Genomic DNA, 27,132 nt, shown 5'->3' with positions numbered 1-27,132 from the left:
ACCCATGACGAGTGAAATTTTTGTACCCATACCCGCCTCACCACCCATGAAAGCTCTACTCATACCCGCCTCAACTAGGGCAGGTGTGGGGTGGTACCAACTTATATACCCACTCAACTAACATCTCTACTCAGAGAACAGGGAAAGGGCCTTAAGAGACCCCAACTATCAATACTATATATATAATCCAGAAACCAAGGAACTTCAGCGTAAATAGATAAATTTATACAATTTAATTATAGCTAGACTATATTTTGGAAATTATTAAAAGGTTGTAAATAAATCAAAATTTTCAAAAGATACAATATTCCATAATTCTTTTGATTTGATTTAATGCATATATGTAGTATATTTATATAAATATATAAGACTGTTAAAATTGCATGCCTAAGTTGTAAAAGTAATTATGTTTGCAGTGAAAATAATTTTAGGAACATTAGATGTAGTAAATATGATACTAATCAACCATGTGAATAGTCAAACTAATAATAATAGTAGCGGGAGTAGTGAAAGTAATATTAGCGGCACCGGGACAGTAGTGAAAGTAACAATAATAACAGCGAGAGTAGTGAAAGTAACAATACTAACAACGAATGTAATAAAAGTAATTATAATAATAACAAGAGAAAGTATATATATGAACAATTAGCTAACCAATGGATTTGATGAAAATATTAACAGCGGGAATGGTGAATTTGCCTCGTAATTTATTTTTACGTAATTTTAAGATATGTCATATAAAAATATATTAATGGTAAATTATGAGCTAAGTAAATTTTAATTTTATTTCATAGAAAATAAATTTTAAATGGTAAATACGGGTAGACCTAGCAAATGGGTCATTCGGGTCAGGGTAACTTCGGATTGGGTCATTTCGGGTCAACATGTTCTCGGGTCACTTTTGGGTCATTTTGGTCATGATTTTGCATTAATTTAGTCATTTTGTTTCAATCAGGTCATTTTGGGTCACTCAAGTCGAGTCACTACAGGTCGGGTCTCTTCGGGTCTATCGAGTCACTTTTGGGTCATATATTTCGGTTATTTTCGGATCTCGGTTTAGCTTTATCGGGTGTGGTGATTCGGGTCGGGTCGACTTTGCCAGGTCTAAATAGAGGTAGCGCGGACGACGGGCCGGGTACCAATGCTAGTTTGTCAAAACCCTTGCGATTAACGAGAAAACCGAATTGAATTGAGCGGCGAACTGAATAGGAAAAGAGCTGGTTATAGTTCGTTTGGTAGCCGAAACATATATTGGGTTCACCGTAGACTTGGCAAAATGGGTTAGACCCGAATGACCTGATTCGAAAAGGCTGAACTGAGACCCGGAAATGACCCAAACTTGCTTGACCCAAATACGACCTGAAACCCAAATTGACCCAACCCGACCCAGACCCGAACATTATCTGACCCAATGTTGACCGGACCCGATGTGACCCAACTCGAAAAGACCGACTCATAATTGACCCGATCCCAAATGACTTGATATCCAAAATGACCAGAAACGACAAGTACTAAGTCATATTAATATTATATATATCGAAATAAAATTTCATTGGTTACAAAAGTTCCTGATAAATAGTTAAATTCACAAAATAGTATTTCTTAATCAAAATGGCACTAACTAAAGTGCTTAGTCATTAACTCGAAAGCAACCCGACCCAAAGTGACTCATACCTGAAAATGAGCCGACCCAAAATGACACTCAAAATTGACCCGACCTAACCCAACCCAACCCGAAATGTGACAAACCCGAAATAACCCGATCTAAAATGTCCCTCCTATACCCGACCTGATTGACCCGTTTTGCCACGTGTTCACCGTATAAAAGTCGATAGTGAATCAGCTTTACTAAAAGAGCAGACAAACTAGATGACAATTTTAGTGAGATGTGCGTGTTTTGAGCCACTCAGTCTCTTCTTATTCATTCAAGTTTCTGGTTGGTATATCTATATGCTTCTTTCGTTTATTGCTTTCCAGTAAACAAACACTAGAAAAATACTCCCGCAGTAATACTTGGAATATTTCCTTTCCAAAATCTTGCTTTTCCATTGTTTATCAATTACGATTATATATCTCGTGCTTATAATTTTTGTTTCAGGTTTCTTGAATGGCTTCCATTATTGCAAACCTGTCTCTTCCTCTTCTGATTAATGGGGCAAAGCCCTCTATGCAAACCATCTCTAAATTCCCTGTCTTTTCAAACCCAGGTCAGTTAAATTCAATTCCCTCGTAAAATCTAAATTTGATGTTAAATTTCTTGTTATTTGCTTATAATTTTGTATTTTGGAAATGGGTTATTTGCTATTATCTCCATAGAATTCAAAACGTAAATTATGCAAATGGGTGTAACGTGCATTTTAGTGACACAAAACTTAGATCAAGTTGTAAGGGATTACTTGTGCTTAGTTATAAGTATGGAGAGTTCAATTTCTCCGCTTATGGTCCTATCCCCATTGAATCTTTATTTAATTGGATAATGCAACCCAAAAGTAAAAATTTGGTGTTTGACATGTCATCATCTTCTTCAAGTAAAAATCTCATCCCACAGCTAAAATTTCACCTGATCGAGCGATATTTAGCACTAGTGTTGGGGCATTCTATTTTGTAGTAAGTCGCAACACATTAGTCTGTTAAGCTTGAGAGATTTCTTGGGAGTTACTATGGCTTTCGATGGAGTCAGCATCTGTCAGACTCAGACCTAAGACTTGGGAGTGTAGCTTGGAAGTTTGTACAACAATGGCCGCTGTGCTTCTCTTCCCTGTTTTACAATTATTTTTTGCTTATGTTGTCGTGCTTTTTGAATGTTTTAGAATATTCAAGTGATACTATTATCAGCTGACAATCTGACATATAAGGAGAATTAGGCACCATACATGACATTGAAGTAATTTCAGAGGCATGAACTTGGCACTGTGGAATTGTGGAAAACTGAAATACATGTGTTGGCTAAATGTTCCTAGTTAGTTTTATCCTAATATTCTTAATAAGTGAGTTTGAAATGTTTCCAATATTCTTAATAGATGAGTTCGAAAGTTTCCTACGCTTCAACATTGTTTCTTGTCTCAATATAAGTCAGAGTTATTGAACCCATATCACCAATAGCAATAATTTGGCAGTGCACATCTTTTTTATATATTGAGGGTTGAACTAGCAATACTTTAAGTTTGTCGTATGAAATGATCTACTAATAAGTTTGTATATATTCAGCTTGTTTTTCTCTTTGAATTTTCAGAATATACATATATGTTGTTCTTTCTGTAGTTTAGAAGATATTTTCTGTAGAAATATTGAACTAAGTACATCTTAGTTCTCTTAGATGAAAATGAGTTGCCTTATCGTAGTAGTTTCATGGAATCCTTTGCAAGCTCATGACATATTCAGTGGTTTGAGTCCCTATATCAGAGAGTTCTGCGAAAATATTCCTTCGTAAGATTGTCTCAGGCTTTTAATTTCTTGCTTGTCTCGATTTCAGGAAGACGAGGGTGTGTATTACTTGCAGTGAAAGCAACAGGTGATAGCTCAGATTCTTCAACATCTCTCGTTAAATCTGTTCAGAATGTTGTGAGCTCTCTTCTGCACCATGCTTCCTCATCCTTTCACTCATTTTCATTCTTAATTGATCTTATTTTTTCCTCTCCATTGTGATAATCAATTAGTTTGGTTGGATCTTGACAACCAATATAAAAATACACATATCTTTTTGTTCTGTAAGCATGGCTAGCACACCCTGCTATTAATATGGTTTTTTCCTTCTTTTTTATTGTAACAGTGGGATAAACCTGAGGATCGAGTTGCTGTTATTGGTCTTGGTTTGACAGCTATTATAGCAATTTGGGCTTCAGCAAATTTTATATCGGTTAGGATGACATTATTCTTTTATATTGAGATAAAACCCATTTTTGCATCTTGCACATTCAGGGTGCTGCTGATTTCCATTACCTGAGGCTATTATTTAGTATGCAATCATCTGATATTTTATGCTATTGTTTAAAGACTTGATATGAGAGTTGTCGTGGGTTGTCATATCCATTGGATCCGCCCATTCAGCTAGCAAAAAACGCAAGATGGACAATGAATTTCCAAAAGAATTACAAAGGCACGGTTCCCTAAACCATCCCAAACCTGCTAACCTACTTGTCCCTGGTCCACAACTTTGCGTTGGGTCCTGTCCATGTCTGGCCCATGCCCTTATCTGATGACCTACCGGACCTCTAGTCGTTACGTTTATATTTTTCTGTAGCCAATGATCTTTTTGGTTTTGGAAAGTAAATGAGGTAGTCGGCATTAATTATTTCCGACATTTTATATTACTGCATGTCACTCCCTGGGTTTCCCTATATTTCTCATTCTGTATGTTTCTTCAACAGGCAATCGATAAGCTTCCCGTTATCCCAAGTTTCTTTGAGTTCATTGGGATATTATACTCATCGGTATGTGTATCCTGTATTCCTGTTGTTTAAGCGTGTTAAGAATTATATGTCATGACTCATGAACCTTTGAGTCAAGAATGCTTTGCCAAAACTATGCAGACTTCCTTGTGACATTGATTTGCAATTTAGCCGTCGTAGACCTTTAGTTTTGTGGCATTGCTGGGTACAAGTATTTGTCCTTCGCACCATATATGTGAACTACCTTTTAAGATTTATCAAAACTTTTACCCTTGTTTGGATAAAGGAATATGGAGGGAAATGAAGGGGAGAGTAAGGGAGCGGAGGGGGATCTCCTTTATATAGTTGTTAAATAACGTGGATCTGAGGGAAATGGAAGGAGAGAAGACAGGATCCATTTTGCTTCCTTCAACTCAATTAAAATATTTCAATAGACTTAATCGTGATTATGGGTGACAAACCTTGTCTATCCTAATAATTGTCATTTGGAGTGTATGGTTATGATAAACCTTTGTTGTATAGGTTAATAATTGTCAAGTAACCATGGGGGTAACTATGATTTCGTGCTAAAATGACTCCTATTATATGATGTTTTCGACTTTTCGCCCACATATGCACGGGTTACACTGATAAAAGAGAAAATAGTTTATCGCTTTATGAACAAAGTAGGATTCCTCCCATTACCAATTGTTTTTCTGAATGGAACCTCATTTGGACTATGAAGTGGACTCTCTTTACTCCTAATGCTAGATTTTTTTTCTTCTTGTAGTGGTTCGTGTACCGGTACCTCGTGTTCAAGCCTGATAGGTGAGGCATTTTTGCTTTGACCTCTTCATTCACAACTATACATCCATTGTCATATAGTTACATTATAATACTAGCATAATTTACTTGCATTGTGATTTTTCTCTTTACGATCCTGAAAAGAAAAGTCCGTCTTGTTTGCAGAGAGGAGTTGTTTAGCAGTATAAATAAGTCGATTTCTAATATCTTGGGCCAATGAAGGATGCTTGTGGTAACTTACTTCACTTCTGAATCCTCTTCTTGCTGCTTTTGCCGTATCTCTGAGATTCCGAGTATGGTCAGGACAAACCATTCTTGTAAATTGATATTCATGTTGTTAAAAAATTCCATGGTACCCATGGTCTAGTATCGTACTTGAGAGTTGACAGATATTAGCAGTGAACCTTGTTATTGCCAATTATTTGAAGGGAAATATTGTGTATATTTTTTTTTATGCAAATGAAGCCACAGATTCATTACTCTTGGTTCTGGATTATGATGGAACAAAGCAAAATGGCTCACTAAAGTGGTTGCGCTTCGTTCTCTTGTGAAGTAGTGGTCCTTTGATGCAGTTCTCAACGCAATTTTCATCTTGGGTCATTCGGAAACAGTCTCTTTGTGTTGCTAACACAAGGGTAAGGCTGCGTACATCCGACCCCCTCTTACCCCACAATTTGCGGGAGCCATTGAGGCAATGGGGTAATGTTAAAATATGCAAATGAAGCCACAAGGGTATTCCCTATTAAGTATATTAACTGGAGTATCAAATAGTTGTGATTACTGTTCTTCATGACTTTACCAACTTATCTAATGAGCGAATGGATCTGTAATAAATAAGAAATTATAACGAGAGAAATACCAAGAGAATTTTTTGTATGATCTGAAAAATAAAGCTTACACAGTAATATGCTTATGCTATTTATGTATTTATGCTGAGATATATAACAAAATGTTAACAACCTTACTAGATGATCGAGTTGCTATTTTTTTTTTTTTTTGGTAAAACATGATCGAGTTGCTATTGTAGATGACTACTGAATACTGATGCTAGTGTCTTCAAGACATTCTTTCTACATTATCTCAGGGTAATATTGTGTACTTCCGTCCTCCCTCCTCCCCCTCTCCTACCTTTAAACGGGAGCCTCTTTATAGTTACTTGTGATTCTACTTAGATCTGATTAATTGGCTGCATAGATCGACATGTCACTTTGGTATGTGATGCACTTCAGGTTACGTCATTTGTGTTATTCTGAGGTTCAAGTTTGCTTCTGATGCTATTAACGAGTCACTTTCTGTCGTAATTTTTTTTTTTTCTTTCGTGTAAGTAATGAACAGGGTTCGATCACTAACAACTAACTGTAGCATCGGATTTTAGTTTATAGTGGATACCCAGTGTTGTACACAGTACATGAGTACATCCCTTCGAATGGAGTTGAGATCACATGTTCCAGTTTTGTCCTGTCACAAAATGAGCTTAGGTTTTATCCGGTGAAGTCTTTAATGTTTGAAATGTGGTCGACCCTTTGTTCAACCAAAAGCATGGAGGAATTCTTGTACTTCAAATATTCGTCTCATCACTTTAATTAATGGGGAAAGTAGCAAAATACCCCCAAATGTTTGGGGTGATGTGCAACTTGGCCTCAAATGTTTTTAAATGTGCAATTTACCCCAAACATTTGGGACTATGTACAAATCAACTCAGTTTTAACATTTTGACAATTTTATATAAATTGAAGGGTTTTTTTGTCAAAAACTACCTTATATTTAGGGGTATTTGTAAAAAGACTACCTTATATTATTTTTCTTGTCTTCGACTACCTTTGTTTTCTCCTTTTCTGATAAAAAAACTACCTATGCTGAAAATATGGCAAAATTTGGTCGATTTAACGACATTAATCTATCTCACATTACTCTCTTAACTCTAAACAACAATGATCAAGTGCGTTCAAACCACAATTTAACTTTAAATAAGCATAATTTATATTTTCACATTTAAATAATAACTATGAACATCTCTTAAAGTTAAGCGTAAGTACATAATGACTTCCCAAAAAAGGGTCTAAGCAAGTTTGAAATATAAAGAACTCACACAAGATAGATTAAAGCCAGAAAACTAACCAATTCCGCCTAGACTCTTAGCATAGATAGTTATTGACCAAAAATAAAGAAACAAAAGGTAGTCAAAAACAAAAAAAATAATGTAAGGTATTATTTTTACAAATACCCCTAAATATAAGGTAGTTTCTGACCAAAAAAACCCTAAATTGAATAATATTACCTCCTTAACAATAGCCTTAATTGAGCAACTGACAAAAAAAACAAGCATTCTGAGTTGCCTAACTCAAAAAACGACAATTGAAAGTTGTGAACAAAATAAATCAAGAATTGGTGATAAATTACACCAACTTAAAAAGGTTGAAACCAAAGAATGGATTCACAAATGAGTGGGTTAGAATAGAAATTCGTGTTAGCATCAGACCATGCCCATGATTCTTGGCTATTATCCTTACTTGCGTCATTTTATCGATATACAAAAAATAGCAAATGCTACCTGAATGAAACCTCAATTTGCAAATAGACTATAAAGTAGTAGTGGGACATGGGTGGAGAAGTCTTTGATGGTGGTTGGTAGAGGTGGTAATTGGGTCACTCGGGTTGGTTATGGGTCAGGTCAAAGCGGGTCAGGTCATATCGGGTTCGGACTGTGTCGGGTTAATTTGTTCTTCTGTTCGGTCCGGTTTGGGTCGGGTCGCTATCGAGTCGGGTCAACAGTAAGCTTGGTTCGGTTCGGGTCGGTTCGAGTTATGTGGAGTCATTATATGGGTCGGGTCATGTTGGGTCAAAGTATTTAATCGGCTCGAGATTGGTTTGGTTCGGGTTTTTGTGGGTCGGGTCAAAGTATTTAATCGGGTTGAGTTCGGTTCATTTCGGGTTTTTTGTGAGTTAGGTAAAAAAAAATTAATCGGGTCGAGTTCGGCTTAATTCGGGTTGGTCGTGTGTTGCCGTGTCAAGTAAATTATTAAGTCGGATCAAAACACCTGATCATTTGTGAGTCTGATCGGTATGACTTTTGACTTTGAGAGTTAGGCCGGTGTGTTAGTCTTTGTAAGACTTAAATGTATACAAATAGCTAATTATTTGACTTAAGGTGAGCGATTTTGACAAATCCTGTGTAGTGATAATATAACGTCACTAGCCTAGTAGCCTTTAAGGAAGGTTTAACTAAAATGAAACAATGAGCTATTTACAAGATCAATATTTTTGAGACTAGTCAGGATTTAGCCAATCCTCGAGTATTAATATGATGAAATAAGAACTACAATAATCATAGTTGTTCAAGTTATAATATTAGATAAATCTTATGATTTTTCTATACTTATTACATTTGATATTAACGTTTTAACAGTATTAATGTACTGAGTCACTGACGAGTAAACATTACTATGGATAACACAATCAAGCAAGCGTAATGAGCCATTAACGTGGCCGTGTTTAATTTATTTCATTTATACACACATTTATAAAAGTTAATTAATAACTTCACTATTATTCTTTAGTTGGTCTCCTATTGGGTAGCTTTACATTAATATAGTGTAAAACAGATCCAAATATAACACTATTATTACTTCATTACTTTTCCCGAGTACTTGTAATCTTGACAAATCTCAGCAATTTTGACAAATCTTGTATAGTGATAATATAATGTCACTAGCCTTTAAGAAATGTTTAACTAAAATGAAACAATGAGCGATTTATAGGATCGAGATTTTTGAAACTAGTCATGATTTAGCCAACCCTCGTGTATTAATATGATGAAATATCGTAACTACAATAGTTATAACGGCTTATATAAGTAAAAGTTGAAAACGAAATTGAAAATAAAAATTGAAAACGAAAAGTTTGAAGTACATATATTTCAATATCTCATTTTAGAGCAAATTGTAAATTGAATACGAAAAACGAAAAATGGAAATTTGAAAAATTGAAAAATTGAAAAAATGAAAATGAAAATGAAAATGAAAATTGAAAAGGGACGGGAAAATTGAAAAGGAAAAGTGAAACTAAAACCTAAGACACACTAAAACCTAATTTCATCAATCAAAACAACACACTTAGCTGCCGCACGCCCTTCCTTCTCTTCTTCTCTTCCTTCATGCGATCTCAACCTAAGGTATCTTCAAAACACATTGAGTTTAAAGAGAATCTTAAGGATTTGTTTTCTAAGTTACCTGGGAAAGTGTGTCTTACATGTGACATATGGACTGCTTGCACGTCACGTTCGTATCTTACTCTTACGGCACATTATGTCGATGTTGGTTGGACTTTGCGTTCTAAAGTGCTGAATTTTTTCCATTTTGCACCTCTACACACCGGTCTTCAGATATATAATACGTTCTATGAGAAGATTAAGGAGTGGGGCTTGGCTGATAAAGTTTTAACAATTATTTGTGACAATGCATCTAACATAGATAACATGATAGGTCATTTGAAAGCCTCTTTGCTGCAGAACTTCCCCTGTGATGGGAAGTTTTTCCATGTTCGTTGTGCTGCCCATATTTTGAATCTTGTTGTTCAGGAAGGTCTAGATGTCATTGAAGTATGTGTAAAAAAAGTTCGTGATACAGTGAGATATATTGATGCTTCTGAAGGTAGGCTTATTAAATTTTATGCTTGTGCTCATCAATGTGGTCTTGCTTGTAATACCAAGTTGTGGTTAGATGTTGCGACAAGATGGAACTCAACCTACTTGATGCTTCAGAAAGCTTTATATTATAGGAGAGGGTTGGATCTTTATGGGTCTCAAGAGACTGCTTTTCAACATTGTCTCTCATCCCTTGAATGGTTGAAAGTAGAAAAAAAATTGTGAGTTATTGGAACCATTTTATGAAATTACTACCCTTTTTTCTGGTTCGGATTATCCTACTTCAAACTTATATTTTTACAATGTTTGGGATATTGAGAGTATTCTTCTCTCATCGAAAGTTGATGTTGATCTGCATATTTCTAAAATGGCAAGTCTAATGTATGAAAAGTTTGACAAGTATTGGCGTGAGTATTCTATGGTTATGTCTTTTGGTGTTATACTTGACCCGCGATATAAGTTTGATTTTGTGCGCTTTGCTTTGAAAAACTTGTACGTGTTGGGAAATGTGTCCTCAACAATAGTGCGACCACATGATTTAAATATCATTATTAAATCTCATTGCAAGAATACGGAAGGGATGATACATAATATATATAGTCAACTGGTCCACACATATCGGTAATGATTGGCTGGCTAGAGTTTGACATTACTGTCGTGCGACGGTGGTGACCAGTTGATCCCTTGAGGTCACACCTAAAGGACGATTCCCTTAATTGAAAAAGGTTAATTAATTGTATGCCGATACAGATTAATTAATTCCTTAAAATTGAACAAATTATTATCATAAGAGAGAAAATGACATCTTATTCTAATGTGATTAAATAAGATTTTATTTAGTAATTTAAGAAGTTATATTACTAAAATTAATCGGTGTTTGCGAAACACGCGAGATGAGAATGATAAGTTAGTTATAATTACAAGATATTGTGAATTATACTAACTAGTAATTAAATGACCATTTTATGAGAAAGTAATTTTATATTACTAGTCAATTTGTTAAATATGATTTATTTAATTTGTAAATGATATTTAATTTGTTAAATATGCATTTTAAATTAAAACATGACATAAAATATGTCACATGTCACATGACATACAATTGCACAATTGACAAAAATAAAATAGACTCCATATTACACTACATAAACCGAATTATTGGTGGGCAAGCTTTAGAATTTTGTCTTGTTCATTTGTCTTATTCATTTGTCTATGACACTTGATAGTGACTTGACCATGACAAAACCTTACACCTATTTGTCTTGTGAAGACAAAAAGAAAAATAATTATGGTCTATTGTAACACCCCCATACTCCAAGTGCCTTACCAGGACCACTCAGGTATAAGGACGTTACCATCTCGGTTACCCGAGGCAATGATAATCAAATAAACAATAATGAAACGATATTTAAATAGTAATACTTTAGCGAAAGGTTACAATCCAAAAACCAAACCAAATACTAATACATGTTCTCAAAACGGTACATCTCTTCGAACTAATCGAAATGTATATGAAAACTACTAGACTACAAATGGAAGACTTCTATCATCCGATCGTGGCAATCCCAAATATCCCAAAGACTCATGTCATACCTGCTCAATATCTGCTCACCATCCCCGAATGGATCACCGCAGGTTTTCAAAACATTCACCGGGGTCAGTACTATTTACACAAGAGGTATAATCAACAATACAGTAACCAACACAACTAAAACAATCATATATGATCAAGCACTCCACTCCATCTCCGTCTCCGACTGTCCACTGGACCAGCCCTGCCAGTGGGGGACCGCAGCCGTTCCCACCTAAGCCCCGCTCATCATACCGAGCGATAACCCTGTCCCATTAATGTGCACATCCCCTTCCGTGGCGGGTTCCACGAAGGGCGAAACTAGGGCGTGAAGCCACTCCCGCAAGTGACTCCACTCAGCCGAGAACGCATCTCGAGAACCACAGACAAACAATCACAATCACAACCACCACATCGTTTAAATCAACCAATTATACTAATTACAGCACAACACACACCACATGTAAGAAATACTGAGTAGGGAAACCCTACCTGGAAAGCACAATAGTCAGACGATCTCACAGCTGAAGTCAAAAAGCTTCCTCTACGAATCCTCCTCCTAATTATACAAGCACATAATTACTACTATGCACATAACACAGCAAAATCCCCAATTCCCAAAATTAGGGTTTAACTAACTTTGACGAAATACAACAAAAATGGTATAAAGGTCTTACCCTCGACGCAAGGATTACAACGGTGTAAAGACAAGTGAAATCCGACCTTCCAAGCTCCGGGATTTGTTAATAATGCGATTAAGGTGACAAACGTAGTTTGCTTTCTCTTCTCACAGTGATTTAGGTTTTAGAAAAGTGATTAGAATGAATGACGAAAAGATTATATACCTTAATCGCATAATTAACGAAACCCGAGAAAACAACCCCCGTAAACCGGCTACTCGATCGAGTAGCCCCAAGTACTTGATCGAGTATCCCCCTACTCGATCGAGTATCGTAGTTACTCGATCGAGTACCCAACAGGTCAGAAACTATTTTATTTCGCAAAACTCCCTTACTCGACAGAGTAAGGCCTACTCGATAGAGTACCCCAAGACTCATAAATACGGAGTATTACAGTCTTCCCTCCTTAAAAAGAACTTCGTCCCCGAAGTTCGAACCAAACAAAACAAAGACTCTGTAACACCCCGGTTTATAAAAGAAGTCCTCGTCAAGACATTCCTGAATAAAACGGACTGTTACCATCTCGGTTTCCCGAGGTAGTGAATAACAAATTAAACTCCAAGGCAATTTATATAATATTTTAACTTAATTATTACAAATTCTCTTTTCAAATTAAATTACAAGAACTGACATAAATAAAAGTGAAGTCTTCTAGATGATGATCTAGTTACTAAGTCGTCGATCCGGGGTCTCACGCCCATCCAGCTCTCCCGTCCTATCTCTTAAACCCGTCAAGTCTGCTCCCCATAAAACGGTTCATCACAGGTGTTCACGAATACACAGGGTCAACCACGAGGTTGAGTAGGGAAAACATTAAAACAATAAAATATGATATGCATGATACTCCGTCACCTCCATCTCCATCTCAACTCATCACACACATCTCATACCCCGAACGCCCACCATACCGATCCCCCTAGACTATAAATATCGACCGAAGTCGATCTGCGACTCAACAATGAGGACACCAGGGCAAGTTCTGCAGAACCCGCCTGGGCCTTATCACAACATCACATCGTATCTCAACATCGTCACCACCACATCCTCCTCCAACTCCAATGCATATGAAATGCTCAACGAATTAATGCATGCAATATGTATATAAATCATCGAATGATAAATCATAAAGTCATGCCAATTACCCGATGTTGTGATATCATACTCAATACGATCAAATCGGTCAATCACCTTTCCGAATATAAATGATAACGTAAATCAACAACCAGAATCCGATCAACACAATTCAACAACGTTAATAGAGTAAGTGTATTTCCCTACCTCAAGTGCCAGACAATTCCAATTAAGCGATTAAGCGATCCAAAAGTAAAGCAATGAATTTGATTATCGATCCTTCACGAATCCGTCACCTAAAAAAATTATAATATTTATAATTACTAACTACTAAATATAGACATCTCTCAAAATGGAAACTTTCCCGATATAGTAACTTTCCTCTTTTAACAACCCAACTCAAAAACCCGACTTGAATTATTTAACTGACTCGGGAATTAAATTGGATAACCAATATGATAATTAAATGAATTATATGATTAAAAGAATCCGAATCAACATTGAACAACTCAACAATCCCGACTCAAACCCGTCTCTAATCATATTAACTAATTCGGGAATTAAATTAACTAAATTATTTAAAGGACTCGGGAATTAAATTAATTAATTAAAAGTACGACCGATTAACGAATTGTAATGATTAACTAATAAAACCCGCTTCAAAACAAATCGAATAACCCAACTCTTACACTCACACTTCACTCACGCCCACACCCTTAAACCACCGCCTGAACCACCACGACAACCACCAGCCGTGGTCCCCACTTCAACCCAGCCACCAACAACCACCCCCACTGGGGTCGACTCCCGCCGGCGAGGTGAACCACGGCCGTGAACTGGCCAGGTTCAACACCGAGCCTCACCAAACGCCTCTGTTTCTCCTCTCACCACCACCGCAACCATCACTGAACTCCTGTCAAACCACCACGACTATGCTCGCCGTCAGCCCACCAACACAGACACCGTGGCACCACCATTTCGACCTCCCCCGAGTCCACAGTGGTGCCACCCCAACACTACTCGTCTAACTCGCCTGAAAACTGCATTTAAACTCGTTTGTTACCCCCTATGTCGATGCCGCCTATTACTGCCACCCTAACCACCTACAACCACCCCAACAACCACCAAGTTACTCACCACACCACTCCTATAACCTGACAACAACCACTAACAATGCCCCTATCAGACACGCAACCACCCACAAAACCCGACATCAATTCGAAAAACAGAGAAGGGGATTGAATGCTTACCTTGCCGCCACCACAACAGCCACCACGGCCACCTACGACCGTCGACAATAGTCCCTAGCTCCTCCCTGCTGCACGGTCACCACCCAGGCTCACTCTTTCTCTCTCTTTACCCGCAAAATCTGAAGTTTTGGTGTTGGTGAAGGAGGGAGGCGGGTTGAGTGAATGAGAGGAGGGAGGCGGGTTGGCTGTTGAGGGATTAGGGTTACTATTAGGTTTAGGGTTAGGGTTAGGGTTAGTGTTTAGTTGGGCTTAGGGTTAAATGGGCTGGACAGTTATTGGGCCAGCTCAACTGATTAGCTCACATTTCGAATTCAATATAAAACCCGTCTTAATTAACTTACGCTAGTTTAATGTAATTATCGACTCAACTATTTTCCCGACATAATTGTAATATAAAATGTATAATAATTAATATAAAATAATATCCGTTTAATTAATTATATTATATAAAAATACGGGGTATTACAGTCTTCCCCCCTTAAAATGAACTTCGTCCCGAAGTTCGCTCCCGTACCCAAACCTCAGAAGGGGATTGCATATCGTACTTACGGATGTCACGCATTTCTAACACGGTTAACACCCACTTGACACATCAATTAAACTTAACAAACACGGAATGTTCATTCTGCCCTCCTAAAAATAACTTCGTCCCGAAGTTTAACTCATCTTTTTCTTAATCCAATTAACTACAACTAATAACTACCTGCGAACACAAGTGTATAACACTATATAATCATCTGAGAACACCATCATCTTTCATCTAAATTCCGATCTCAACTTTAAATAGCCAGTATAAATTAAGCATCAAGATTTTACAATCCTCCCCAACTAAAAACATGGTTACGTCCTCGTAACCTTCATTATTATAACCAAAGTTCTCAACTACTACTAACAACTGAAAGAGGAAAAAAAAAAAGATTCTCAACTCTCGCTTAAGTTAACTAATCTTTACCAAAGACAATCGATATGCAAGCTCTCTCAAGGAAGCTACCGTTACCCGTAGAATCATTAGTAATTATTTATTTTATCAATCATTGTAATCTCATACCTTAGAAACATAGGGAATCAATCACATGAGAAAAGAATTAGGGTCAAAACTTGATAACTCGATTTTTGAAAATTTATAACCTAATAGGTCCGATCAGACTTTCCTTTTCTTAATTGTTCAGATTTAGGTCACGACACAGAATCACCGATAAAAATGAAGACAACCAGTTTCCGCAGTACTTATCGGCCCAGAAATATTTTTAATCCTCCTAACAAAGGTTTTGGGCTTTATTCACGAATGACGCAGGCATATTGAATGGCAAATTTTACAACTTATTGGTCGAGTCAAACAGCAATATTGGAAAGTTAACGTACAAGACTATTATACACAAAATTCGTTCTTGGTTTTAAATATATTTTGACTGCACCCGACACCATGACATAAAAGATTAAAGTATTTAACTACATCAATTTTACAAATATTCATTATATGTTATGCTAATATCAACTTACCATGTTAACACATTACTGTAGGTTAATATCCGTATACTACCCTTAAATTGCAGGACTATAACGTAAAATTTACATGCAATTTATAGTCATAAAACGATAAAACAATAGAAACGATAAGTGTATAGAAATCAACCTCGGGTCCTTTTAATTGCGGCGTAAAGATCGAAAATCTAAGCGATTCCCTCCTAATCGTTGCACCCAAGACTTGGTCCGAGATATGCCCTTGTGCTAGAACAGTGTTCTCCGATTGCCTTGCAATATAGGGAGAACTGTTGTGAGTTTTGTCGAGATGTGAGATCTCAGTTTCTACAGAGAAGAATGCTCTTTCGAAACCCTAATTTTCTCTCAAATGATGATTAGCTTTAACGAAGGAGGAGGAGGTCTCCTTTTGTTCTCCTATTCGGCCGAGAACCGTGACCCACACAGGGAAGTGGGCTTCCACTTCCTCTTGGTTTTAACTCGAGGTCCGGTTCGTTAATTACTAAAATGTATATGACGGGTTTGTATTATAAACTGTTATCGGTTATCGGAAATTAAGGCATCGGCTAATAATACGGGTTAGTCAATTATTAATACGTGTCCGACAAAACAAAGATATTGTATAATTATTTTAATATACATTTAATTAAATATAAATCACGTATATTTAATTTCACGAATTAACTGGTTAATTCGCCTTAGCCCATGATATTTAATCCGTATTAAATATAATATCTCAACATCACGTATTTGACTAATTACTTAGTCAAATAACTCGGACTAACCGGTTAGTCAAATTTGGCATCTACATGACTTTGTTTTTTCATCTTGTCACGTCTCTCAAACGTATCCTATAGGTGTGACTTTTAGGGACCAGTTGATCACCGCCATCTGTATGACAATAACGTCAAACTTATCTAGCAAGCCAACCGTTATTGATAAACGTGGATCAACTGATAATAATACCAAAGTATGCCCTTTGATCCTTTTAGAGGTTTATAAGTCCTTGCACTAATCGTTAAGGACACCAACCCCACAAGCTCCCACTTGTCCGTACAAGTGTATGTGCAATGACGTTATCCGCACTAACTGGAGGACACAAGCCCCAACAAACTCCCACTTGTCCGAACAAGTGTAGGTGCGATAACCGATTCTCATATTCATTTAAAATCTCTCCCACTCAATGTAAAACAATTTGCAGATCTGGATCCACAAAGGTCGTATTTTACAATCGATCTGTATCTAGAGTGGTTTCCCCGACTAGAGAGTAACTTAACCGATAAAACGAATCCGTATCCGAGCATGGCCATGCATTTCGATTCTGACTCCTCGAGTGGCCCTGAGAAATATCGAGTACCCGATAAAGGCTGAATATTTCCTTCAACTCGACTCCTTCCGATCTAAGCACGACATGAAATGACCCGAGAAAAAATCTACTTGGCCCCCTGTTACGGATGACCGTGAGAAAGAAACCAAAGTCACCCAAAATCTGCCGTAGTCTCAAGAGACAGTCGATAGTCAAAGAATCGACTCTTAGGATCACCATGGAAGTCCTATCCACGACCGGGTAACGAATGTTATAAAACATTTAGGACTCCACGTCGATGTCACAATTGTGTCCTACGAAATATCCGTATAAATCGCCTCTCGTGATTGGTCGACCAACCGGTTGACTTATGGCTCGTTGAACCCACCATCAACCAACGTCACGAGAATAATTGCCGAGTTATCGGCTCATGTGGGCAATTAAGGACTAAAAAGATATGATGTTTGTTCGGTTCACTTTGTGGTGTTCAAAATTGTCGTACAATTCCACATGAAAAACAAAATATATATATAAAATATCAAAACGATGATGTCGTATAGAGTACAAAGGAGAATGAATCTGATCCATAAAAGAGTACTACAACTCATGAACACGTTTGATTCCCATGGAATTTACGTGCCCTTCATGCTTATCTTGTCGTAATGCTTTAGTGAGAGGATCTGCTATGTTATCATCTCAGTAGCAATCTTTTCTATCACTCTTTGTCTTTTGCTCCACGTAATCCCAGATTAGATGAGCTTTCCGTTGTACATGTCTAGACTTGTTACTAGACTTTGGCTCCTTAGCTTGGAAGATGGCACCACTATTGTCGCAATAGATGGTGATCGGGTCATTCGAACTAGGCACTACAGAGAGCCCATGTAAGAATTGACGCATCCATATCGCTTCCTTTGTTGCTTCGACGCGGCATAGTACTCGGACTCGGTCGTAGAATCTGTTTATGTAACAGTTTGTTTCGAACTCTTCCAGGTGATCTGCAGCGCCATTAAGAGTAAAAACGAATCCGACGAGATTTCGAGTCATCACGATCCGTTTGGAAGCTAGCATCTGCGTAACCGATTGCGCATAGCGTTTGAGAGCCTCCATAAGTCAATGCCCAATCTTTAGTCCTCCGTAGGTACTTAAGAATGTTCTTGACACCAACCAATGTGGTTCACCTGGTTCTTTGTTGGAATCGACTTGTCATACTCAATGCATATGCCACGTCCGGACGTGTGCATATCATGGCATACATGATTGATCCTATTGCCGAAGCATAAGGAATCCGTGTCATGCGCTCTTTCTCTTCCGGTGTCTCTGTGCACGAGACTTGCTCAAATGCACCCACAGGGACATGGGAAGGAACCCCTTCTTGGAGTTAGTCATGCTTTGAATCTCTCTAGGACTTTGTCTATGTAAGACTCTGATCGAGAGATAACATCCGTCGTGATCTATCTCGATAGATACGGATGCCTAGAATTCTTTGTGCCTCTCCCAGATCTTTCATCCGGAAATGGTTTTTCAACCATACTTTCACCGAAGTTAAGAGAGGTATGTCATTCCCAATCAGGAGTATGTCGTCAACATACAATATTAGGAAGACAATCTTGCTCCCACTCGACTTGATATATAGACATGGTTCCTCGACCGATCGAGTAAATCCATTTTCTTTTATCACTTGGTCGAAGCGATGATTCCAACTCCTTGATGCTTGCTTAAGTCCATAAATGGAACGCTTAAGCTTGCACACTTTCTTAGGATGTCCTGGATCGATGAAACCTTCGGGTTGTACCATGTACAACTCTTCCTCTAAAAAGCCGTTTAAGAAGGCGGTTTTCACATCCATTTGCCAAATTTCATAGTCATGAAAAGCGGCGATCGCTAAGATAATCCGAATGCAACGCAGCATAACCACGGGTGCAAAAATCTCATCGTAGTGCAAACCTGGCACTTGGGTGAAACCTTTTGCAACTAGTCGTGCTTTATAGATATCTTGTTGACCTTCCACGAAATGCTTTATCTTGTAAAGCCATTTGCATTGAAGGGGACGAACCTTAGCAGGTAAGTCAACAAGATCCCACACGTTGTTCTCATACATGGAGTCCATCTCGGATTGCATGGCCTCAAGCCATAGCTTTGAGTTAGAACTGGTCATGGCACCTTTATAGGTTGCGGGTTCACTACTCGTTAAGAGTAGAACGTCATCTATGTCATGTTCCTCGACCATACCGATGTATCTGTCCGGAGGAATAGAGACTCTTCCCGACCTCCTAGGTTCCTCAGGAATATTCACCGCAGCCGGGATTGAAGGAATAGGTTCCTCCAATAGTTGCTCGGTATTTGGTTCTGGAATCTCCGACAGGTCGAAGGTTCTATCACTCTTTGCATTCTCGAGAAATTCCTTCTCTAAGAATGTCGCACTAGCCGCAACAAAAACGCGTTGTTCGGTTGGCGAATAAAAGTAATGACCACGTGATCCTTTAGGATAACCTATAAAGTATGTCTTGACCGATCGCGGGCCGAGCTTATCTTCGTGTCTCCACTTGACATAAGCCTCGCAGCCCCAAACCCGTATAAAGGACAAGTTAGGGACCGTTCCCTTCCATAGTTCATATGGAGTCTTGTCAACAGCTTTAGACGGACTTCGGTTAAGTATTAGAGCGGCTGACAAAAGAGCATAACCCCATAATGAATCAGGTAAAACCGTGTGACTCATCATGGATCGAACCATATCAAGTAGTGTTCGATTTCTCCGTTCGGACACACCGTTCAACCGAGGTGTTCCAGTGGAGTTAACGTAGGGCAATCCCACAGTCCTTTAGGTGTTGATCAAACTCGTGAGAAAGATACTCGCCACCACGATCCGAACGCAGTGTTATTATCTTTCTACCCAATAGGTTCTGCACCCTATTTTGGTATTCCTTGAATTTCTCAAAGGATTCACTTTTGTGTTTCATTAAGTAGACATAGCCATATCTACTCAAATCGTCCGTGAAAGTGATGAAATACCTATAGCCTTCTCGTGCGGTGATTGACATAGGACCACATACATCCGTGTGTATGAGCCCTAATAGGTCAGCAGCGCGCATTCCAACACCTTTGAAGGAAATCCGAGTCATCTTACCGATGAGACATGATTCACACGTGCCAAATGATTGAAAATCAAAGGCCGAGATAGCTCCATGTTTGATGAGTCTGTTTTTTTTTTACGCGTTTCTCATTAATGTGTCCCATACGGCAATGCCATAGATACGTTTGATCTTTGTCACCAACCTTTAACTTTTTATTCATTACGTGTAATATTTCGTTGGTCTGATCTAAAACATAAATTCCATTCATGGAGACTGCCTTGCCATAAATCATATTGTGTAATGAGAAAATGCAAGAATTATTCTCTATTACAAATGAAAAACCAAGTTTATCAAGCGCAAAACAAATAATGTTTTTAGAAAGACTGGGTACATAATAGCAATCATATAATGATAACTCAAATCCGCTAGGAAGCTGGATCACATATGTCCCCTTGGAGATGGCAGCTACTCTTGCTCCATTCCCAACACGCAAGTCCACCTCACCCTTTACGAGGGGTTCGATGTTTCGGAGCCCCTGCACATGATTACACAGATGAGAACCACAACAAGTATCAAGTACCCAAGTTCCGTAACTTGCGTGGTTAATCTCAATCATATGAATAAAAGTAGAAGAGAGAGAAGACATACCAACAAAGTTTAACACGACCCGCCTTTAAGTCCTCATGATAAACAGGACATGTGCGTCTCCAATGCCCAGTCTTGTGGCAATGATGGCATTCCATGTTTTCACTCTTGCTCTTTGTCATGCACGATGAGTTACTCGACTCACCAGGACCACTCTTCCCCGAACCCGACTTCTTGAACTTCGCCTTACCTTTGTTAGGTTTGCCGGAGCTTTGCCCTTACCTTTCCCTTTGTTTGACACAACGAGAACATCCTGTTTGAACTCCCGCCGCACTTCATGTCCTTCTCGGTGCATGTACGAGGAGGGAGTGCCATTCATGGGGAGTTTTCTTCAAATCATTCATATAGTAATTCGCTCTGAATTGCGAATAACCATCGTGGAGTGAATGAAGAATACGGTCGATAACAATATTCTCGCTGATGTTACAGTTAAAGGTCTCCAGTTTCTCGACATTCTCAATCATGCTGAGAATGTGTGGGCTAACCGGTTGGCCCTTACGAGTCTCGCATCAAAGAAGCGAGTGGTATGCTCATAGGTCACGATTCTCGGTGCTTTCGAGAATTCCTTAGTGAGCGTGGTGAAAATCTTGTTTGCACCTTGGGCTATGAAGCGTTTATGCAAATTGGGTTCCATTGCAAAAATGAGCACGTTTTTAATCGCACCCGCTTCCATGACGAAATCGTTATAAGTAGCGATCTCGTTAGCTCCCGCCGTGGGAACTGGGTGTGGCGGCATGGGCTCAAGTAGATATTTGAGCTTTCCGTCGCGCGGCGGCATTCCGTAATGCCGCCTCCCGATCCGCGAAGTTGGATCCATCATTCTTCGATCGAGTAGACCGATTCATCCGATTCATGAAGATCCTAAGCCAGGACTCACGGTCCAATGTGGCACTTGGCATTGGGTTATCACTTGAACCAGCCATTTGATGTTAAGCGATTTAAAACGTGATCTACACTTTGAAAAAGAAAGAAAAACAAAACGAAATAAGCAACTCATCGAGGTGATTTAAGTCTATTTTAAAATTCATTTTAAACATGTAGACTCTTGCACTTGCATAATTGATCTCCCTCAAGAATGATACAAGTGATCCCAAGACTCAATTTCAGTAAATTGATAAGCCAACTGTTTAGCTAATTCTTCCGGAAGAACTCTTGGTCGATAGATTTCCGTAAATCCTATCTATAGTCCACCATGATCACAGGATCGTACGAGTGACCACGGTGTTGAGATAAAATAGGTCAATCGGTTCCAACTTACCCGACGTAGAAGGGGTCATAGTATGCCTACCGACGAAGAAGGGACTCATTGGAGTTTGACCTATAAAGACCGTTCTCAATTTTTGTTTATACGAGGAAGATCCCATCAACTAAATTATAATTCATTTTTAAGTGAACGAATAACTAGCGTCACGTCGTGAATGAATTAATTTAGATGATGGCTTAAAACGTGTGACATGAGAATGTCAATGAAAACTAACTCGTGACCTCTATATGTGTCAGTTTTCATGCAATAAATTAGGTGGTTTGGTTTTTAGGCGGAAAATGATGCATATTATCGTTGCGAAAAATAAATAAATGAATGCAAAAACGTAAATAAAAAGTCCTAGTGTGGCCTATCCTAGTAAAAGAACATAATACAACTTTGGAATCCACCGTTGGACCCGAAAAGCTTGTCTTGATGTTCCATCTTGATCCAAGTAGCGGGAGTGAGCATCCGGTCTCCATCTTTGGTCTTCTCAAAAATTACAATTTAAAATTACAAATATAAACCTATTTACATTCTAATTAAAACTGTAATTACAAGTGAAAAATCCAAAACGGAGATACAAGATCTCAAAATACAACCAAGACCGTGTTCCATCATTACGGTAACACGTTCTACTAAGGCCACACTAAGTTACAATCGCTTGTAAAATTAAATACGTAAAAAAAAAAGGCATTCACGGCATTCAACAAAACGATAAATAAAAATGCATCAACTAAAAACAAATTCATTCGTGACATAATTCCGTAATTATGTTAAATTTATCCAAACCACCTTTTAATGATTAAAATTAGTGTGATAAAACCGCTTCTATCATTTAATTTTAATCTATTATAATCCGTTACTTTAAATACAATTTAAAATAACTATATGGTACGTGAGTGAACCGATTCACTATTAAGCGAGTGTACTATATCCGGATAAAGTACATATTAAAGCCAAAGGAAAATTTAAATCAAAAGAAACAAATTTTCAAAGTCAAAAAGATTTTAAATCCCTCGATCCAGGGACATAAGTGCTCGATCGAGGGACGAAGGAGCTCGATCGATCGAATCGCAAGTTGATCGAGAGGAATGCTAATCAGGGGGTGCTCGATCGACTAAACTGGTGGTCGATCGAGTACCTATATCAGCAACACTACTCGATCGAGTACGAGGACAACTCGATCGAGCGGAGAGGGGTTTTGAAAGCGGTCGATCGAGTACAAAGAAGGACTCGATCGAGCAAAAGGTTTTGAGACAGGGTCGATCGAGTACAACAGGGACTCGATCGATCAAAAACAAGACAAAAACAGCACTCGATCGAGTAGAAATACGCTCGATCGAATGCAAAAGTGGCTGAAAACCTCTGGAAAAACCAAAACCCTCGTGAAAACTGATTTTCGAGACAAAATCAATTGAAATTTCGATCAAAACGCATCAAAACAAATTTGATAATTGATAAAACATGACATATTGTTATAATCTCTGTATAAAACAACAATATGCATAAAACCAAATCGAGAAAGATGATAAAACCGTGTAATACATGACACGGTTTCAAGCAAATTCTGCCGTGTATACTGGGCACGGGTTTTTAAGCACAAAAACATCGAGAGCAACCGTGTAAACAAGACACGGTTCCCAAAGCAACCATAAAAAAAACGCAGCAAATTTAAAAAAATTCTGCCGAGACAAATTTTTAGCCAAAACAAAATCGTTTCAAGATCGTTTTATGAAAAACACATGAAAAATTCACGTGGCCTCGCTCTGATACCACTTGTAGGTTAATATCCGTATACTACCCTTAAATTGCAGGACTATAACGTAAAATTTACATGCAATTTATAGTCATAAAACGATAAAACAATAGAAACGATAAGTGTATAGAAATCAACCTCGGGTCCTTTTAATTGCGGCGTAAAGATCGAAAATCTAAGCGATTCCCTCCTAATCGTTGCACCCAAGACTTGGTCCGAGATATGCCCTTGTGCTAGAACAGTGTTCTCCGATTGCCTTGCAATATAGGGAGAACTGTTGTGAGTTTTGTCGAGATGTGAGATCTCAGTTTCTACAGAGAAGAATGCTCTTTCGAAACCCTAATTTTCTCTCAAATGATGATTAGCTTTAACAGAAGGAGGAGGTCTCCTTTTGTTCTCCTATTCGGCCGAGAACCGTGACCCACACAGGGAAGTGGGCTTCCACTTCCTCTTGGTTTTAACTCGAGGTCCGGTTCGTTAATTACTAAAATGTATATGACGGGTTTGTATTATAAACTGTTATCGGTTATCGGAAATTAAGGCATCAGCTAATAATACGGGTTAGCTGAATTATTAATACGTGTCCGACAAAACAGTATTGTATAATTATTTTAATATACATTTAATTAAATATAAATCACGTATATTTAATTTCACGAATTAACTGGTTAATTCGCCTTAGCCCATGATATTTAATCCGTATTAAATATAATATCTCAACATCACGTATTTGACTAATTACTTAGTCAAATAACTCGGACTAACTGGTTAGTCAAATTTGGCATCTACATGACTGTATTTTCATACTGTCACGTCTCTCAAACGTATCCTATAGGTGTGACTTTTAGGGACCAGTTGATCACCGCCATCTGTATGACAATAACGTCAAACTTATCTAGCAAGCCAACCGTTATTGATAAACGTGGATCAACTGATAATAATACCAAAGTATGCCCTTTGATCCTTTTAGAGGTTTATAAGTCCTTGCACTAACTGTTAAGGACACCAACCCCAACAAGCTCCCACTTGTCCGTACAAGTGTATGTGCAATGACGTTATCCGCACTAACTGGAGGACACAAGCCCCAACAATTACCCCCTTAAATCACCACATTACCTTTCCCGTTTTGACATTTGTAACTAATCACAACCCACCAACTCGCTACATGAACAAACCACATGACTAAATTATCCCACTACTTATGACTCCGTTCTAGTTTCATTCCTCCAGACTAGCAATTATCATGGAACCATACCACCAGACATTGGCTGGAAATCTCATTCCGAATTTATACTCACACGACAAAATTTAATTTCATTTTCAAAACTTTTACTTTCATACTGAACGGTGAATAATTTTCTTAACATAAGTCTTATAACAGAGCCGTTATAGAATCCATTTACAGCTTACTACGAATCTCAAAATCAGATAAACTTAATTCAATTCCTTTAAACAAAACAAGCTTAGGTGTCGACTAATATATCGTAATTTACAGGTTCATCTTGTTCATTTCAGCCCTATCCTTATTAATGAACGACTATTACTTTAATCATCAGGATTTTAGTTGCACTTCTTTACTCAGTTATATTCACGGCTCAATTAAACGTAACTATAACAACTATCATTTAAACTAACGCGTATCATGTGAATCGTCAAAGGTTATCCCATTATAATTGCTAATATAATTATCATAAACAATCTTTATTAAAATATAATTGATAGTAATGACTCGAGACTATAGATATGTCAAATGTTGTGCTACAATTGCAAGAATCACTTTAGCATTTTATGATAATATAATAACGAATATATCCAATAAGAAACAACAATACTGTTTATTATCATGTTATAGGTTTAGGCTCAACTGAAATAATTTAATGAAATGAAAGTTATAAGTATCACTATAGACACACCGTCTCACATAAAAGACATTAGAACTCAAATGACATTCTACGTGTGTGAACATTTAGACACAATCATTACTACCATCCATGTGTAACTTTTAAACATAACTATTATAATTATTCATACGAGTATATTATAACAATCAAATTAACATTTAACGCCATCAGCTTTACCTAGATATGACGATATAGTTTTATATTTATATATATTCGACCACTATGCAAATATGATATAAAATATTACAACATGCCAAATGTATATAAAATATGCAAACAACTGGACTCGTATAAAATATTTCACCCTTGATTAGAATCAATTTAAGCTATTCAATTTTACTCATAATATCATGCCAACAAGGTTATTAACTAAGTTTTAATTTTATCACTTGTTAAGATACTTAATTACTGAACATGCGTGCTACTATCGTCATATAGAATATTATAATTTCACATTACTAAAGCTCATGAATTAACCAAACAATTGTATGAAAATCAACATAGAACGCACATTTTAAATGTTTTGATTCACGTTGTAACTTTCAAAGATCACGAATAAATAACCGTTCGATTTAAACTTGATTCATATTACTTTTATAAAATACGGTGAGTTCAAAACACAGGGAAAAAAAAAAATTAGGTTTAAAGCATAAGAATTCCATTTTTAAAGAATTTTACCACTCAGTTGGTCCAAACAAACATGTGACAGCTATTGGTCTAAAACTTGGGTCAGTTTGCAAAACTTATTATTTAATATTGAGACATCAAGATTTTTCGTGGCTTATTAATTTGAAAACATATGTAAATTTTATGATCGGTGGAGTTGGAATTATGCGAAAATTATTAATACAATTTAAATGAGGATTTTTACAAAATCGTCGGTCAAAACATCACTGCACAGAACTTCCTAACCACAGCTCACTAAAATATTTATTACTCCTAATCCGTATATCATATAAGCATGAAACCGACGCCAAATAAACACTAACTGACGAGGCTACCTCTCATAAAATTTTCATCGATAGGCACTAAACAGAAAAGAAATGGTAGTAAGGTCAATTAAAGAGTAACATCAACCAAAACAAGTTTCATCACTAAGTCTTTCATTTCCTATGTCCCAATTCTTACAACTATACTATCGATACTAACCCATACCAACTTAGATCTCACACTGTACTTACGTAAACATATACCCCATAGAATCCCTTCGCATCTCGATCTACTCATTACATCTAAATCACGATTGTGATGACTAAAGATATGAAATTCTATCGTGTTTCTTATTACTATCACAAGACTATACTAACATGGCTTCGGGATCACATAACCGCATATTACTTAGTC

At 37.5% G+C, this 27,132-nt stretch overlaps 1 protein-coding gene across 4 annotated transcripts; it reads left to right on the top strand.

Annotated features, from left to right (window-relative positions):
- The first annotated feature begins 1,850 nt into the window (after positions 1 to 1,850).
- Positions 1,851 to 5,650, top strand: LOC141599782 (protein CURVATURE THYLAKOID 1C, chloroplastic). 4 transcript variants are annotated; one of them, XM_074419891.1, is made up of 7 exons: positions 1,851 to 1,936; positions 2,099 to 2,207; positions 3,473 to 3,561; positions 3,770 to 3,856; positions 4,368 to 4,430; positions 5,158 to 5,195; positions 5,337 to 5,650. In XM_074419891.1, exons 2-7 carry the CDS (start codon positions 2,108 to 2,110, stop codon positions 5,389 to 5,391), a joined length of 432 nt encoding a protein of 143 aa, XP_074275992.1. In that variant the 5' UTR covers positions 1,851 to 1,936; positions 2,099 to 2,107; the 3' UTR covers positions 5,392 to 5,650. The 4 variants fall into 4 exon arrangements, with proteins under 4 accessions (XP_074275992.1, XP_074275993.1, XP_074275990.1 ...); XM_074419892.1 differs by having other exon boundaries at positions 1,852 to 1,940; XM_074419889.1 differs by having other exon boundaries at positions 1,921 to 2,006.
- The last annotated feature ends 21,482 nt before the right edge of the window (positions 5,651 to 27,132 follow it).

The sequence above is a fragment of the Silene latifolia genome, chromosome 9, assembly GCF_048544455.1.
Source record: "Silene latifolia isolate original U9 population chromosome 9, ASM4854445v1, whole genome shotgun sequence".
NCBI classification, from domain to species: domain Eukaryota; kingdom Viridiplantae; phylum Streptophyta; class Magnoliopsida; order Caryophyllales; family Caryophyllaceae; genus Silene; species Silene latifolia.
The sequence above is the reverse complement of the archived record's forward strand: the minus strand, read 5'-3'. Positions and strand labels throughout refer to the sequence as shown.

Bases quoted from the DNA above. Each gene is read 5' to 3' on its own strand.
- LOC141599782 (XM_074419891.1), top strand. From the start codon at position 2,108: ATGGCTTCCATTATTGCAAACCTGTCTCTTCCTCTTCTGATTAATGGG. The intron at 3,857-4,367 runs GTTAGGATGACA...TTTCTTCAACAG, and splicing joins CTTCAGCAAATTTTATATCG to GCAATCGATAAGCTTCCCGT. The intron at 5,196-5,336 runs GTGAGGCATTTT...TCTTGTTTGCAG, and splicing joins CTCGTGTTCAAGCCTGATAG to AGAGGAGTTGTTTAGCAGTA.